The 15062-nt window shown below is 41.6% G+C and overlaps 1 protein-coding gene across 6 annotated transcripts in view; it reads right to left on the reverse strand.

Moving 5' to 3' along the window:
• Nucleotides 1–379: 379 nt before the first annotated feature.
• The window catches only part of myh14 (myosin, heavy chain 14, non-muscle), a 40169-nt gene continuing 25486 nt past the window's right edge, over nucleotides 380–15062 (reverse strand). For 4 of the 6 annotated variants that reach the window (XM_042489718.1, XM_042489716.1, XM_042489719.1 and 1 more), the window contains 25 exons: nucleotides 14810–14970; nucleotides 13807–13915; nucleotides 12518–12649; nucleotides 12179–12385; nucleotides 11023–11160; nucleotides 10787–10910; nucleotides 9914–10085; nucleotides 9598–9810; nucleotides 9315–9459; nucleotides 9026–9232; nucleotides 8736–8840; nucleotides 7939–8091; nucleotides 7428–7676; nucleotides 7217–7330; nucleotides 6696–6794; nucleotides 6398–6610; nucleotides 6148–6309; nucleotides 5931–6059; nucleotides 5418–5506; nucleotides 5201–5324; nucleotides 4391–4599; nucleotides 3546–3654; nucleotides 2891–3063; nucleotides 2694–2717; nucleotides 380–1387 (listed from right to left, as the gene is read on the reverse strand). In XM_042489718.1, the coding sequence (XP_042345652.1) occupies nucleotides 1198–1387; nucleotides 2694–2717; nucleotides 2891–3063; nucleotides 3546–3654; nucleotides 4391–4599; nucleotides 5201–5324; nucleotides 5418–5506; nucleotides 5931–6059; nucleotides 6148–6309; nucleotides 6398–6610; nucleotides 6696–6794; nucleotides 7217–7330; nucleotides 7428–7676; nucleotides 7939–8091; nucleotides 8736–8840; nucleotides 9026–9232; nucleotides 9315–9459; nucleotides 9598–9810; nucleotides 9914–10085; nucleotides 10787–10910; nucleotides 11023–11160; nucleotides 12179–12385; nucleotides 12518–12649; nucleotides 13807–13915; nucleotides 14810–14970 (3750 nt within the window). In that variant the 3' untranslated portion in view covers nucleotides 380–1197. Of the gene's footprint in view, nucleotides 1388–2683; nucleotides 2718–2890; nucleotides 3064–3545; nucleotides 3655–4390; nucleotides 4600–5200; nucleotides 5325–5417; nucleotides 5507–5930; nucleotides 6060–6147; nucleotides 6310–6397; nucleotides 6611–6695; nucleotides 6795–7216; nucleotides 7331–7427; nucleotides 7677–7938; nucleotides 8092–8735; nucleotides 8841–9025; nucleotides 9233–9314; nucleotides 9460–9597; nucleotides 9811–9913; nucleotides 10086–10786; nucleotides 10911–11022; nucleotides 11161–12178; nucleotides 12386–12517; nucleotides 12650–13806; nucleotides 13916–14809; nucleotides 14971–15062 lie in introns of all 6 variants that reach the window. The other 2 variants (XM_042489720.1, XM_042489717.1) reach the window with 2 other exon arrangements.

Genomic DNA, 15062 nt, shown 5'->3' on the forward strand with positions numbered 1-15062 from the left:
CAATTAATACAGTTCTCAGCAGGTTATTTCTCATCGTGTTGACAACCAATACATTTTTTTCTACACCAGTCAAACCAGTTATCCACCAGTGAAGTCTGCCATGCAAATTCACCTCTGAGACCCGACGCTGTGAGCGCTGACTGACCAGTTCAGCGCCAGCAGGAGCAGAAATGATCCGACTGACGTGTTTCCCCACAAGACGAGAAGAGTCGCACAGTAAAATAACCAGCGATCAATAACTTAAGTTCACATTGGATATAAATTATACAAATTTCTGAAGCAATATGTTAAGATTTTAGTTAAAGAAACTATCTAATACCACCTACTGCATTTTCTAACAGCATTTCTAATCTACTGAAAAAGGATTTATTATTTATTTAATACAACTTTTTTATGGTCAAATGTTGAGACAAATCTGATAATATATTATGGAACTTAGTGTAATGCTTCCCAGTTTCTGATCAACCATTTACGATAAAAGTTTAATTAAATATCAGTTATTAATTGCTGTTTCTCTGTCACATTTTTTTCTTTCTGTTTGCCAAATTATCTCAAGCCTCCTATTTAATGTTTTTAAAATTGACATATCAAAATGTCAGAAGTAATGTGTGTATTTGACTTCTCCTGTGTGATTTAACATAGACTGTCTCAACATCTTTCAGAAGTATTTTCACCCTCCAGCAGCCCTTTAGAAAATCAGATTGTATATATATATATATAAATTATATATTCAATCCTCATCACAGGGTTAAACATGGCTTAGTTTGAAATACCTCCTAATGTAAAAGACCACCGTAATGTTTTCTGCGCTCTGGTTAATGTACAGCATCATGAAATTGGTTGATTTCTCCTCAGAACTCTGGGAAATGTAGTTTCTCAGAAGTGCATAACAGAGATGTCGTGTAGAAATTTCCAGTCTCTGTTACATTTTTTTTTTTTAATGTCACAGTTTGTTATAAAATAAAAATTAATTCCAGATGCCTCTTTGTAAAATTTTTACACTTTTTCAGTGAGGTTGTTTTACAGTTATAGCGCCTGATGTATTTACCCTAAATTTATAAACTACGGTGTTGTTATGTGTTGTGTGTGTGTCACTCCTTCACCCCTGAGTAGTCGAGGCTGCGAGAGGCCGACGTGTGTGTGTGTGTGTGTGTGTGTGTGTGTGTGTGTGTGTGTGTTACTGAGTCTGTGTGTGCGTCACTCTGTGTTGTTGACGCTGTAGGGTGGCGGAGGGTCCAGGCTGTGTTCAGAGGAGGGAGTCGGGGTCCCTGGGGGTCCAGAGGAAGGGGTTGGTGAGGCGGGGGGGTCCTCTGAGTCAGAATTCTCCAATGACAAGTCGTCAACCAGCACTCTGCGTCCACGCATCGCCAGGGGCAACGGAGCACGCCTGGACAGATAGAGAGACAGAGTTACAGTCTATCGTGCTGGAAACCAGCTGAGTGCATTTCTCTGGAAAACTACCGTACGACCCTGCTCAGAAGTCCACCCTCCCTCTCCCAAGACCTGGTTTTTGAAAGCGATTTTTTGAAGATACAAAGCAGTTCTGAAGTTTATTAGTCCCAGAGATACTATAAGTCCATGGCGGTGTTCATTTTGTTATCAAAAACTTTGTCTAAATGTGTTTGTCAGCGTCCCTCTTTTCCACGACTGAGATGATACGATAAGACGTGATGATTTAACCCTGACAGTGACTACATCAGCACGAAATGTTGAGAAAAAAGGCAAGACTAAAAAGCAGTTTAAAAAAAATAAAAACTTCAAGTTAACAATGACAACAGGCCTTGGAGAAAGAAACAAAGCGATATTCTATGTTAAATGTTATACATCTCATTAAGAAAAAAGACTACAATGTCAAAAGAAAGTCAGCAAGACCACTTTCTGCAGCTTAAACGCTTTCAGGACTGACGCGCTCAAAACTAACCTAGCATCAAGGCTACAAACAACCCATAATGCAACACTTTCTGCCTGAGCCGACATTATTTAAAAAAAAAAAAAAGAGAAATCAGTAGTTGCAAGAAGTAAATGTCTATTCCTTGAATATAATACAAACCCCACTTTAATAAAAAAAATTCTGATATTGTTTTGTATTCAGGCCTATACAGCGAATCAGCTGCTTCTTGCATTCATTATTGATTAACATATTGATTATTTTTCTATTAGTAAATTGATTGTTTAGTCTAAAAAATATGCCAGTGTCCAAAAATAGTGAGAAGTGCTACAATATGATGTATTTAAATGGCTTGCTTGGTCCGACCAACAGCCCAAATTTAAATATTCCCAATTTACAAGAACCATCAAACAAAGAAAGAAGCAAATATTTACAATTGAAAAGCTTGAGACAGCAAATGTTTGCTTGTATTTTCGCTTGATAAATTACTTAAATTATCCATCAATTACTAATGAAAGGTTGTCAATCCAAGACATTTAAACAGCTGATTGTTTTTGTGCTATTTGCTCTCAGGAGAACAGCAGAACGACAGTGGAGGGCGAAAGTTCAGCAGCAAAGATTAAAACTGAATCAAGACATATTATGTAACTACAGATGAATTGCGCAAAAAAGCAAACAATAAAACATTCAGCACATGTGCGAAATGAGATGTACATGTGCATTAAGCCTCCACCATTACACACACACACACACACACACACACACACACACAAATAATAAAAATATGACACACACATTGACCTACTGATCTGCTCTCCATTCAGGGATGCTGAGTGTTGGTGTGACGGACACACACGGTTTTAGATGGACACAAACGGATGCAACAAAAGAACAAAACAAAAAAATCACATGGAGTTAATGGGGGGGTTAAAAACAAACAAAACAACAATAAATGATGAGAACTTAAAATGCATGCACACACACGTATGCAGAAAAGATTACCTGAGCTGGCTGCGGAGAGAGGCGATCTCTCGCGTCATGCTCTGATGGCTGTCGCTGAGCTCCTCCATCTCTCTCTGCAGCTTCCTCTTCTGAGCGTTTGAGCGGGAGTTCTCCTCCTCCACCTCCTCCAGCTGCCTCTTCAGCTGCTTCAGGCGCACCATCGACTTATCCAGCTAGGAGGACGAAGGGGGACGAGAGGAGGGGAGGAGGAGGAGGAGGAGGAGGAGGAGGAGGAAAAGGGCGGAGTGCAATGCAGAGGTCGGGGAGAAAGAGAAAGGGACGCATGTATAAAAAGAGAGATTATTCCGGGAACAGGAGGACTGATAGGGATCAGGAGTCAGATTAAACCTGCAGATTATCACCGATGATGTTTTGGGAGGAGAGTCGGTGGCTCTGCTGCTGCTGATGGATTTATTTTTCGGAGAAGGAAACGCTCCATCTTCCCAATGAACACACAGATGCCCGGTGGGATTAGGATTAGGTTGGACTGAGCCGGATAAATCACTCATTTTAGGATGATTTTTCAACACTCTCTTTGTGCTCCGGCTCACAATTAGAGCCCAGAGCTTAGCGGACCTGACCCCCATTAAATGATTATTTCATGTCTCTGGCTTTACAGTTCTCTGTATCCTCTCGTGGATGTTAATTTTCTTACCTGCTCTCTGTACTGGTCTGCGTGTCTTCTCTCGTCTTCTGCCTGCATCATCACCTCCTTCAGTTTCTTCTCCGTCTTCCGCACCAGTTTGTTGGCAATGGCTCGTTCCCTGAGAGATGGGAAAGTTCATTAAAAGATACCTGTTGCACCAAAAAATTCAAGACATCTATGAAACACTACCGCCTAACTGTGATTTAGGGGCATTCGGCACGGTTTCAGGGGAGTTTCCATCTCAATTTAACACCGCAGACCCGCTTCAAAAGTGGTATGTGATTTTAAAATGATATTAGTTTAAAATCATGTTCACTATGTGGTTTGTGTGGCCAGGAAAAAAGGGCAAGAAGTTTGTTATGGACATGGAGAAGCCTTAAAGAGACAGTTCTCCCCAAATCCAAAGTACATGTTTCCTTTTACCCGCATTACTGTTTATGAGAATAAATGTTTTCGTGTGAGTTTTTAAAATATCGGCCGTAATGGAACTAGATGTCACTCAGCTTGTGGTGCTCAAAGCGCCAAAAAATACATTTGAAAAACTCAACAGAAATGTCGCTTTCTAGAAATCATGACGCCGTAACTCAAGATAATCAACAGAGCGTGCTATGAGCAGTTTCATGTAGGAACTTTTTTCTTTCTTCAAAGCTTCACCTGACAACTGTACCACCGTGATTATTTTACTCAATGAACTGATTATTTTTTTGATTTGTAAAAATACTTAAAATAGTGAGAAATCTCGTCACAATTACCCACAGTGACAGTGACATCTTCACAAACAATTGGTACCTTCAAATAAAATAAAATACTGAAAAGAAAAAACTGTGATCAAAGTGTGTGTCTGTTTCTCTCACTGTCGCTCCTGTTCCAGCTGCTCCTCCATCGACTCTATCTTGGCCTCCAGGGCGGCGACGTTGAGCTTGTGTTTGCCCCTCACTGTTCCCTCCAGCTCCCCCAGTCTGGTCTTCAGCTCCTTATTCTGCCGCTCCAGCTGCTCCCGAGCCGCCTCCGCCTTCTGCGCCAAAGTCCTCTCTCCCTGCAGCTGCACGGTCATAGTCTCCACCTGGACCACGAGCAGAGCAAGGATGAGGGAAAGTGCTTTGCATGTATGTAATTTAAAAAAAACAACTTTATTTAACCAGAAAAACATCTTTATCTTAAATATCTTTCTATCTCACAGGCAGCAAAATTAAATTACAGACAGAACAAAAATACAAAAATACAAAAAAAATACAACTCCAAAACAAACAATATAAAACACAAAAAGAACACAAAATACAGTTACTAGGAGGAAGGACTAAAAAGTACATTAATATATGCCGTAAGTGAACCATGAAGACAAGAAAAATTAAGAGACCAGCTAAGATACACCCTGACATTGATGTGTAGAAGATGACATAGAAAAGTGATTATTTTTTTGTTTTTTAAAAATACTTAAAATAGAAAATCCTCACATTTGTGAAGTTTTGTGAAGAACCATAGTTACAGCATGTAAAATGACTTAAACTGTGATCAAAGGATCAACTCTCAAACAGGATAAAGCGAAGAATGACGGGTTTGAAATTAGTAATTAATCTCAATGCATGAGGTGACAGAGAGAGTGGTGTGTGTGTGTGTGTGTGTGTGTGTGTGTGTGTGTGTGTGTGCCGGATCATCTAGCGTACCTGTAGAGCGTTCTTCCTTTGTCTTTCCGTCAGCAGTTCAAAGTTACTCTGCTCCTCCTCCAGCTCCTCCTCCAGCTGACTGACCCGAGCTTCTAACCTCCGCTTCTCTTCGAACAGAGCGTTCCTGGACAAACATCACATTTTAGTCAAATCAACACAAGTCTACAAACTGATCAGCAACACACTGATTACTATAGTGCAGTAAAGTGGAACTAACTTTCCAGAGCTGCTGTTGACCATCTCATCAGCCAACTCGTCTCTCTCCTGCTGAGCCTGTCTCTTCTGCCTCTCTGATACAGAAAGCTCCTGCACAGAAAAAATGAAGGCAGAAAGGCGTTACAAGTCATTCCAGCCCAGAGAGACCCGCTGGGCCGCCAGTGACCCCAGCTGACATTCGTGTTTTTAAGAGGCTGAAACTAGAAAACATAAGGAATCAAGTGGTAGCAGGTCCTGGTACACTCTGAACTTTTAAAGTTTGAATAGGGGCCAAACCAAAACATAATGTTTATTACATATTTATGATTAGAAAAACTTGAAACTCAGTGTTAGCTGCATCTCAAATTAATCTTCAGGTTACCAGCTTCCACAACATTTATGCGACAAACACTGTTGACCTGCTTCCCTAAAGAACCCCTTTTGCCCCTTCAAAAGACAAAATGGGTCTATGTTGGTGTCAGAGGGTTAAAAGCGTTATATCTTAATGTTTCTGCTGGGTTTCAGTTTAACACACCTCAGTGAATTGCAGAACTTCTGCTTCCAGAGTTTGGATCTTCTTCTCGTTGTCTTTCGACTGTGCGATCACCTCATCCCGAGCCAACTTGGTCTCATCTAGCTCACGCAGCACTTCCTTCATTTGAGCCTGTGACAAATACAGATTTAAAAAAAAAAAAATCAGGCCATTGACGAGTACAGAAAATCGATGTGTATGTGCGGGCAGATGTCTTTACCTGTAGCCTACGCAGCTGCTTCACAGCCTCCTCTTTCCCGCGGTTGGTCGACTCCACCTGGGACTCTGAGTCCTGCAGTTCTGCTTCCAGCTGTTTCTTGGACGACACAGCCTGAGAGCGCTGACTCCTCTCCTCCTCCAGCTGGATCTCCAACTCCCTCACCTGACATGAGAAGAACATTTTAAGTCCTTTGGATGAGAAGAACAGCAGCAACAGCTTTTGTGATTTACTCTCCTCTTCCTCTGTTTACCTGTTTGCTGAGCGCCCTCCTCTTCTCCTCTCCCTTCTCCTCGCTGGTGCTTAGCTCCCTCTCGAACTGAGCCTTGAGCGCCTGCAGGGTGACCTCCAGCCTCAACCGCGAGTTCTCCGCCTCTGTCAGCTCCTCCTCCAGCTCCTGTGTCTGCACCCGCAGGTTCTGGGCTTCTGTCTCTAAGGTCCTGCGGGTACGCTCCAGCTCATGGACCTGACGCAAGAGCAGAAAGAGACAGTGACTCACTGAGGACTGAGACAGAGAAACAACAGAGAAGTCCTGAGAGGACGATTCTTACGTTCTTGCCGACATCGTCCTGCTGGTTTACAAGATGTTCCATTTCCAGACGGAGCTGCTTGTTGGACCTCTCCAGCTCATCCCCCTGCTCCTTGGCATCCTACACACAGACACACACAAGATTAAAGCAGGGTGTCTACAGGTATCAGACTCTTACATTTAATACTTTTTAGAACCTTTTCAAGTTAATTCTTAAACAAATTTAAGTGATTGTTGTACAAATCATCTTTTTCTTTCTCAAGCACTGCATTATAAAGTTAGTAGTACATATGTAGTCCTGTGCAGAGGTTGGTTTTATGCAGGAATATGGTTATTAGAGTGAGTGAGAATCTGGCTGTAGGGAACATCAAAGCATGTAAACATGCACAAGTGACGCAAATATTTGCTGTAACAATTCCCCATTTCCCAATTTCCCCATCGTGGGACTAAGAAAGGATTGTTTTATCTTATCAGGTCCTATTCAATCACTGCAACCACATATACACAACAAAAATCGGTGGTGTCTTTTCTCAGTTGGTTTACCTGCAGGGCTCGGGCAAGAGCCAGACATCTTGTCTCCTTTTCTCTGCTCTCTGCTTCCGCTCTGTCCCTTTCCTCAGCCAGCCGAGCGCTCACCGCCTTCTCCTCTGCCAGACACTGATAGGGTGACGGAGATAAAGTTTGAGGTCAAAGGAAGACATTTCATGAATATTTCTGCAGCCCGTGCATGGATGCAAACTCCTGAGGCTCTGACCTGGTCAAACTTCTTCTGCCTCTTCTCCAGGGCCGTGCAGTTCTGTCTCTCTCTCTGCAGGGCGAGTGTCATGTCCTCTATTTCCTCCCTCAGTCGCTCCCTCTGCCTCTCCACCCTCTCTTTCTCCTCCTCCCTCTGTCGCTCCCTCTGGACAGCACTGTCCAGCTCCCTCTGGAGCTTCCTGCGTGTCTCCTCTCCGGCTTCCACCGCAGTGTTGACCTCCTCTGACTGCTTACGGAGCTCTGCCAGCTGCAGAGGAGCAGAGAGGGTATATGAATGTCATTCTACTGAAATCTCAAAGCAATAACCATCAGTTTTACATGGTTAGACTGTGGATATAGTGAATTATCAGGGGATGTTAGAAACAGTTTTTTTTACTGCGTTTTGGTAGTTTTGATCTTTTCTTTCTGTGAACTACAGTCCGGAATAAAATGAGTTGATTGATTGATATCTACATAGATGAAGCAGCAGTGCCAGAACTAAAAACAGCCTGCGTGGGTCTCCGATTTACCTGCTGGGTATGAGTCTGAATCTGCCGGCTTAACTCTTTGGCTCTCTCCTCCTCCTCCTCAAGTCTCTCCATTAGTCCATTCTTCTCCTCCTCCAGTGCTCGCACCCTCGAGCCCAGAGCCATCTTTTGACGGGTTTCATCCTGTAGCAGCTCCTGAGAGAGAAAGAAAGACAAGAAAGTCAGCCAAAGCAGGGTGACCAGACATGTGGGTTTTATTTGCTCAGTGTCTTTTTATATATTTAAAATCGTACAAAAGAGCCCAATTCCCATTGCAATCTAACAGGATCTCTCTCTTTGTATATATAATGACAAATTCAATGTGACAAAAAATAAGACATAAAAGATAAAAAATACTTAATTTAAAAACAAGTACCAAATAATAAGAATTATAATTACTAAACTACATATAATATGGCATCAGTAGTACAAAACTGCTTTATCAATGGTCTCAATTTTTTTCTTTGTAGCTAAAAACAGGTTGGCTTATAGCATAACATTCTTGTAGGTCAGATGCTGCACATGGTCATGAATTCATAGCTTAAAGTTTGGAGGACATTTTTCCTTCCATTTAAGTAAGTCATGTAGCTAAAAGAGATGCAAAAGCTATTATATATTTTTTTGCTTGCAACTACATCTTCCAATGCATGTTTTTGAGTCAAGACCAGGGCGATGGAGGTTTTTTTTCAAAATATTTGAAAAACTATTGCTATTCTCTCAAGTGCTAAAGTTTTCTGTGGCTGCAGCCTAACATCCCCGTGGACCCGACGCTGGTGTCTGTACGTGTTTCACTTTGTTACCTTTGCATCATTCAGCTGGCTCTCCAGGCTGCTGACCTCTTTAGCGAGCCTAAGGGTTTTGGTGTCAGAGTCAGACACACTGCTGGAGAGATTCTCAATCTCACCCTGAAAGAAGACAGAGTAGGAATTAAGGCAAATTTACCAAAACAAATACAGGAGGCTCTCTTCACTGCAGAACCAGAATCTGATTTTGTGACGTTCAAAGTAACACCCCTTTGAACAAACAACAAACTCAAAACTGAACATATAACTTCAAAGTTTAATATCATTGCATTTGTGTCCATTTGCACCTGCAGCTTGTGCACTCGCTCCTCCCTTTCCTCTCGCTCTCTGTCAGCCTGAGCCAGTCGGGCGTTGAGCTCCAGCAGCTGACTCTCGGCCCTCTTGCGGCCCCTCTCGCTCTCTGTGCGGCTCGCTTGGAGGCTCTTGAGCTCTGAGCTCAAATTTTGCCTCTCCTCCTCCAGCATCGCCTTGGCCTTCTCCAGGGATTGACGCGCCTGAGAGACAACACAGAAGAAACAAGATGAGTGTCATGTTTACACGTACATGTGTGTTTGTGTGTGAGCGTGTATCTCTTACTCTCTTGCTGTTGTCCAGCTGTTCCTGGAGGTTGTCTATGGCGGCGCTGTGTTTGACTCTGAGTTCTGAAACCTGGGCCTCATGACGACGAGTCTCCTCTTCAACACACCGCTGGAGATCATTCAACTCCGCCTCCCGACGAGACCTGCAGAGATGGAAGAGGAAGATCAAAGCGGTCCAATTCTTGCCCTTTTTTTAAACTTTCCTTTTTTTCTGACAACAGAAACACAAAAAGTAAACATGTAAATTTCAAAAGCTAATGTAAGTTAACTGTCTCATTTACCTGAGCTCCTGCTGAGCAGCTGTAGTGTCCAGAGTGTCCTCCAGCTCAGTTCTCAAAGCCTCCAGCTCCTCCCCCAGGTCTCGCCTCTGTTTCTCCGCCCTTTCCCTCATCCCTCGCTCATTTTCCACTTCCTCCTTCAGCTCAGACACCTGGGACATGGCCTCCCTCAGTGACCTCTGGGCTTCTGCTCGACGTGCTCCTTCTTCCTCCAACCTGACAGAAACAAAGAAAGACAGATGAATTAAGGGAAGTAGTGTACAAAAACCTATGACCAGCCTTCATTTCTGCGTCCATCATATGTCGCTCTGTGCCTCACCGGCCTTGCAGGGTGGTGATTTCCTTCTCCTTCTGACACAGAGTGTTCCTCAGGTCGGCAGACACCATGTTCAGCTCCGACAGCTGCTCCTGGACCTCCAACGAGTCGCTCTCCATCTTCCTCTTACACTTCTCCTGCTCCTGGCGTCCCTGCTCCTCACGCTTCAGGCGCCCTGAACACAACAGAGGCAACAGATTACAGATCACAGATCACAGAAAGCTGGATAACAGGAATTAGGAATGAAGTTGAATGAATGAAATTGCCTTTCTGCCTTTTATTGAGATTGTATTTTTTTATATCAATAATTTATTTTTAGAAAAATATTTGTAAAATAGGTCTATATATAGGATATATACATAATAATAATAATAATAATAATTTTAAAAAATCCATATAAAGATAGACAGGTTTCTAAATCCATGGACTGATAAGGTGCTTTACATATTTCACTTTGAATTTGGCCAAAACTCATTACTATTTCTTTTAATGTGTCTTTCTTTTTGCCAAACTGTGAATAGTTCTTTTTTCTTTTTATTTCCTGACAACAAAGTAATATATAATTGAAATTTGAATAAACATTTTGTTAAAATAATGATAACAATAAAAAAAATATATAATATAATATAAATATCAATTTAAAGCTGTTGAAATTTGCTTCAACTTTACATTGTACCAAAATATGGTCTTGTAATTATAAATAATACTACTTAGAATACTTAAAAGTTTTGCAAAAAAATGTGTTTATCTTATTCAGTAACATTTGACGCGGTAATGTTAATGCTATCACAGCATGAGAGTGGATCAATAGGATTGACTGCAACATTGAAAGCAAAGTTACGTTATTACACTAAAGGTTGATATTGAGACAGTTACCCTCAAGATCAGCGATGACGGCCTCCTGCTTGTTCTTGAGTTTGTTTAGGCTTTTGGTTTTCTCCTCTTCCTCAGTGAGCTGATCGGTCACCTCGCTCAGACGCTCCTCCAGCTGTTTCTTCTCCTGCTCAGAGAAAACAACAATTGCATTGGATCCTGCGTGTATAAAAAGTATGTATACAACAATGTGCAAAACAAACTCACGCTAGATGATTAAGTCAGAATGTGACGCCCACCTTGCTGAGTCGGTCTCTCTGCTCCCCTGCATTCATCAGGTCGGTTTCCAGACCCTTCACTTTGGTCTCCAAGGTGACCTTCTCCAACAGGAGGCGCTGTCGGGCACTTTCCTCCTCCTCTAACTGCTCCTCCAGGTCCTGGCAAGGAGAGAAGAAGATTTCAAGAGGAAACAAACAACTTTTCAGCATTCCCTCATATAGTTTCCAAGTGGTATTATTGTTATCACCGCTATAGCACAGACAACCGGACAGCTTTCAGTTTTCTTGAGAGCCTACAATCTACCACCAACACAGGACACACTACATTTTGTTTTCCGCAGTTGTTCCACTGTTGATCATTTCCACAACTGTGGGTATTAACTAGGGGTGTAAAGTTCAAATCTCACCATGACATGATATCATGTTGATTCTTTGGACAAAGATTTGATATTTTCTGAAATCACAAAGTCTGTCACGATTCAATTTTGATTGAATTCAATTAAGGGGCCTGCGATCAACTTGAGACGATACCAGTAAATATCCTCAACACTGCTCACTATTATCCGCCTGTGTTTGAATGTTAAGGAAGGATTTGTGAGTAAAGTGAAATGGTGACACAGACATGCCATGGGAATTTCAAAATAAAGGCATATCTTAGAGATGATATGTATCAATGTTTTTACTTTGCATTGATAATACTGGATCGCTAACTATTGAATCGATATATCAATCCAGATGAATGTATTATTACAACCTCAAGAGTAACTGTGAAGAACTTACATTAATACTCTTTGGTTACTGGGAATAGCAACCAGGAAAAACAAAAGTGGTATCCTATGTGTGTGTGTGCGGCTGACACACTTCCTTTGTCGTTAATGGATCCTTCATTTGGCCAAGAGATCGTACTCGTTGGCAGACAGAATTGCAGAGTGAAAGCGAGAACCAATCTAAATGCTGATGGTGTCATTATTCTGTAGCCATTACAATGTAAAATCAACATTTATTTTATAATTAGAAGTTAAATGAAAAACTTGATATGATTTTCATGTAACAGTGCAGATTTTCTCCTGTTTTTATGACTCAGCAAATCTGACAGAAAGAACAGATGATTCAGTCAGTGTTTGTTTTTGTTTACATATTTCTGGAGCATTAATTCATTTATATATAATCTCCTAACCTGAATATTCTGCTGCATCCTCTTCTTCTCATTGGCCATCTGCACGCCTTTCTCCTCCTCTTCCTCCAATCGACTCTCCAGCTCACCCAGCACGTCCTCCAGCTCCTGTTTCCGACTGGCCAACCTGGCCCTCATCTCCTCCGCCTCGGCAAACAGCTCTGCCTCTGCCTGCAGCTGGTCTGCCAGCACCGACTTCTCCTCTAACAGCTAGAACATGACAAAGAGAGGAGGAAGAAGAGGAGGAGTGAGGAGAGGCTCTGTCTGATTCATAACAGAGGGTTTTCAGTGTCAGGGGAGCAGTGGAGGACAAGCAGTGGGACAAGACGGAGGTTTGTGTACCTGAGCGTGCTTCCTGTCCAGCTCTGTGTACTGTTGCTCTACTTTGGTGAGGTTGTCCTTGGCCTTCTGGAGCTCGGTCTCTCTGATCTGGATCTCCTCGTCCTGCCGGGTCACCTGCAGCAGTGGCTTCACCTGGTTGGCACAGAAAAAGAGTCAGAGGTCAACGTGACAGACGTCCCAATTCCTGCGACCCTTATGATCTTTCCCTCATAGCGAATCGAAACTCAATGTATGGATTTTACAGCAAAGTGTTTCTTGTGTTAAGTAATAATTTGTAACAGATTTTTATTTCTGCACCAAGTAGTCATTCAATCCCTTTCTATTATTTTATCGTTGCATTTCAGTAAATTTTTAAACAATGCTGCTTTGCTTTACTAGTGCAATTCAAAGAAACTGAAACATGCAAACAATAAATCAGAACTCTTCAGCTGTGTCAGTGATCAGTCGCAGATGTGTTTATCACATATTTCAGCATGTCAAGAGTCTTGTTCAACCCTGCTTTTCACAATGCAGAAATACTGCCAGAGTCAAGCCGATGCTACCATAAAACTGAGTTGTCCCAATTATCCTCACCCTAATTTCCTCCCGTCTGAACTACACACATTACTTCAGTCCTGGCGGAAGTACAGCAGCTCCCCATTCAGTACAGAACTGAATTCAAGATTTTAAATCCCTACATGGTCTGGCTTCGCTTTGTATTTCAGAACTCCAAACCCTTTATTCTGCTCCGAGACACCTCAGATTAGACTATCAAAGGGGGTCAGGATTTACTATTTTAGCTCCAACGTGGAGAAATAAATTCCACCTCAATATCAGATCAGCTGAGTCAGTGCCTCAATTTAAAAAGCTTGTAAAAATGGTGTTGCCTTTTTTTTTTGTCTCGATGAGTAATGTCAGGTTTTTCTCTATTATTTGAATAGGGGAAGACTACGAATAAGCTATTTAGGCTTCCTGCCTCTCCAGCACTGAAATGACTTCCTCTGTATATATCTTGTTTTTTTTTTGCAAATAGATAACCCTAACCCAACTGTACAAACCGACACTTTTTTTTCTTTTCTAAAAGTTAAAGTAAAACATTTTTATCTCTTTATGTTTGAGCATGTCTTGGAATCCCTGTTTTATTGTGTTTTCTGTGCACAATATTCTTGCTTTATGATTTGTTATCTTTGCACCTATATTATATGCTGCTGTATTTTGCAAAGCACTTTGTAGCTTTGGTTTTGAAAGGTGCATCAGAAAATAAAGTTACATTTCATGTCTGTATTGTAATGTAGCTGTGTGAATGGTACCTTGGTGAACAGCCGCCACCACTGCCAGTTCCTGAGTTTAAGGTACGCAGCGCAGTTCCTCTGCATCACCCTCAGAGCGCTCAGCTGCTGCTGCTTCTTCATGAAAGCTCTGAGAAGTAAAATAAATGCCACAACAAATCAACAACAACAAAAAATCATCCATGTGTGGGAAATCTCTGAAATGATTCAAGGTGGTGGATTGGCATTGTATATATTTAGATTGCACTCTCTTTGCACCTTAATGTGATCAAGTTTTTTATATTTTGCACTGACTATTTTTATCTTCACTCTTTCAACTTTGTCTTGCAACTGCTGCACAGAAAATTCCCTCCGGATGAATAAAGTCTTATGTGATCTCATTGTCTTTCAGACACAGAAATAACAGAACTGAATAGAGTTCACAAATGCCAACTCAAAATGTTTTACTCTTTTGTTTGTGGGACTAAGCAGAAAATAACATCTGTCAACATCAACATCAAAGTAAATTTACTAACTACTTTTGTGTGGGCTGAGATTTGGATAACCTCCTTTCTGACCTCCACTTCAGCTTTCTACTAACATGTACACTGTGCAGTGATGCAACAGGACTAACACTGACTGACTGGAACAATCATTTTGTTTTTAAGCAAATTTTTAATTTGCATTTTGACGTCTCAAATGTATGAGATAAAGCACTGTTTTTCCTCTGTTCATGAAATACTCTATACAAATAAACTTACCTCTAATTAGTTAGCTTCCACTGTAAAAATATGACTTCATTATTTATGTTGTTTAAAGGCCAAATGCCTGTCAATGCTGCTGCAATTCTTGAGACACGGACAGGGGCTGACAAAAAATTAAATATTTATAATTGAGAGCGAAATACAAAACTGCGTCCTAAACAGCAGCAAGTGAGCGCTCCTTAAAGAGAGACACATTGTCTCCTCCAATCACTCTAGTAAGAAAGTGATTGTTAATGGACTGATGAAATTAAATCGTGATCTCTCTTGGGTAATGCTCTTACTTGCGTGCGAGGTAGCCTCTGGCAGCACTCTGGAAGCGAATGATGGTGTCAGTGATCTTTAAGTCTCTCTCTTCCTCCAGGTGAGCCAGAACTCCAGCTCTGAAGAAGACTTTACTCTGACCCACTCTGAACAGGTTGCTATCCAGCTCCAGTGCTGCGATCTGAACAAGGAAACAGCGGTTTGAGACTTTAACCATTTGAATCATTTTACATTGTTCTAAATTCTTATAGCTATAGAAAAAAAAAACACACT

The sequence above is a fragment of the Plectropomus leopardus genome, chromosome 7, assembly GCF_008729295.1.
Source record: "Plectropomus leopardus isolate mb chromosome 7, YSFRI_Pleo_2.0, whole genome shotgun sequence".
Classification (NCBI taxonomy): domain Eukaryota; kingdom Metazoa; phylum Chordata; class Actinopteri; order Perciformes; family Serranidae; genus Plectropomus; species Plectropomus leopardus.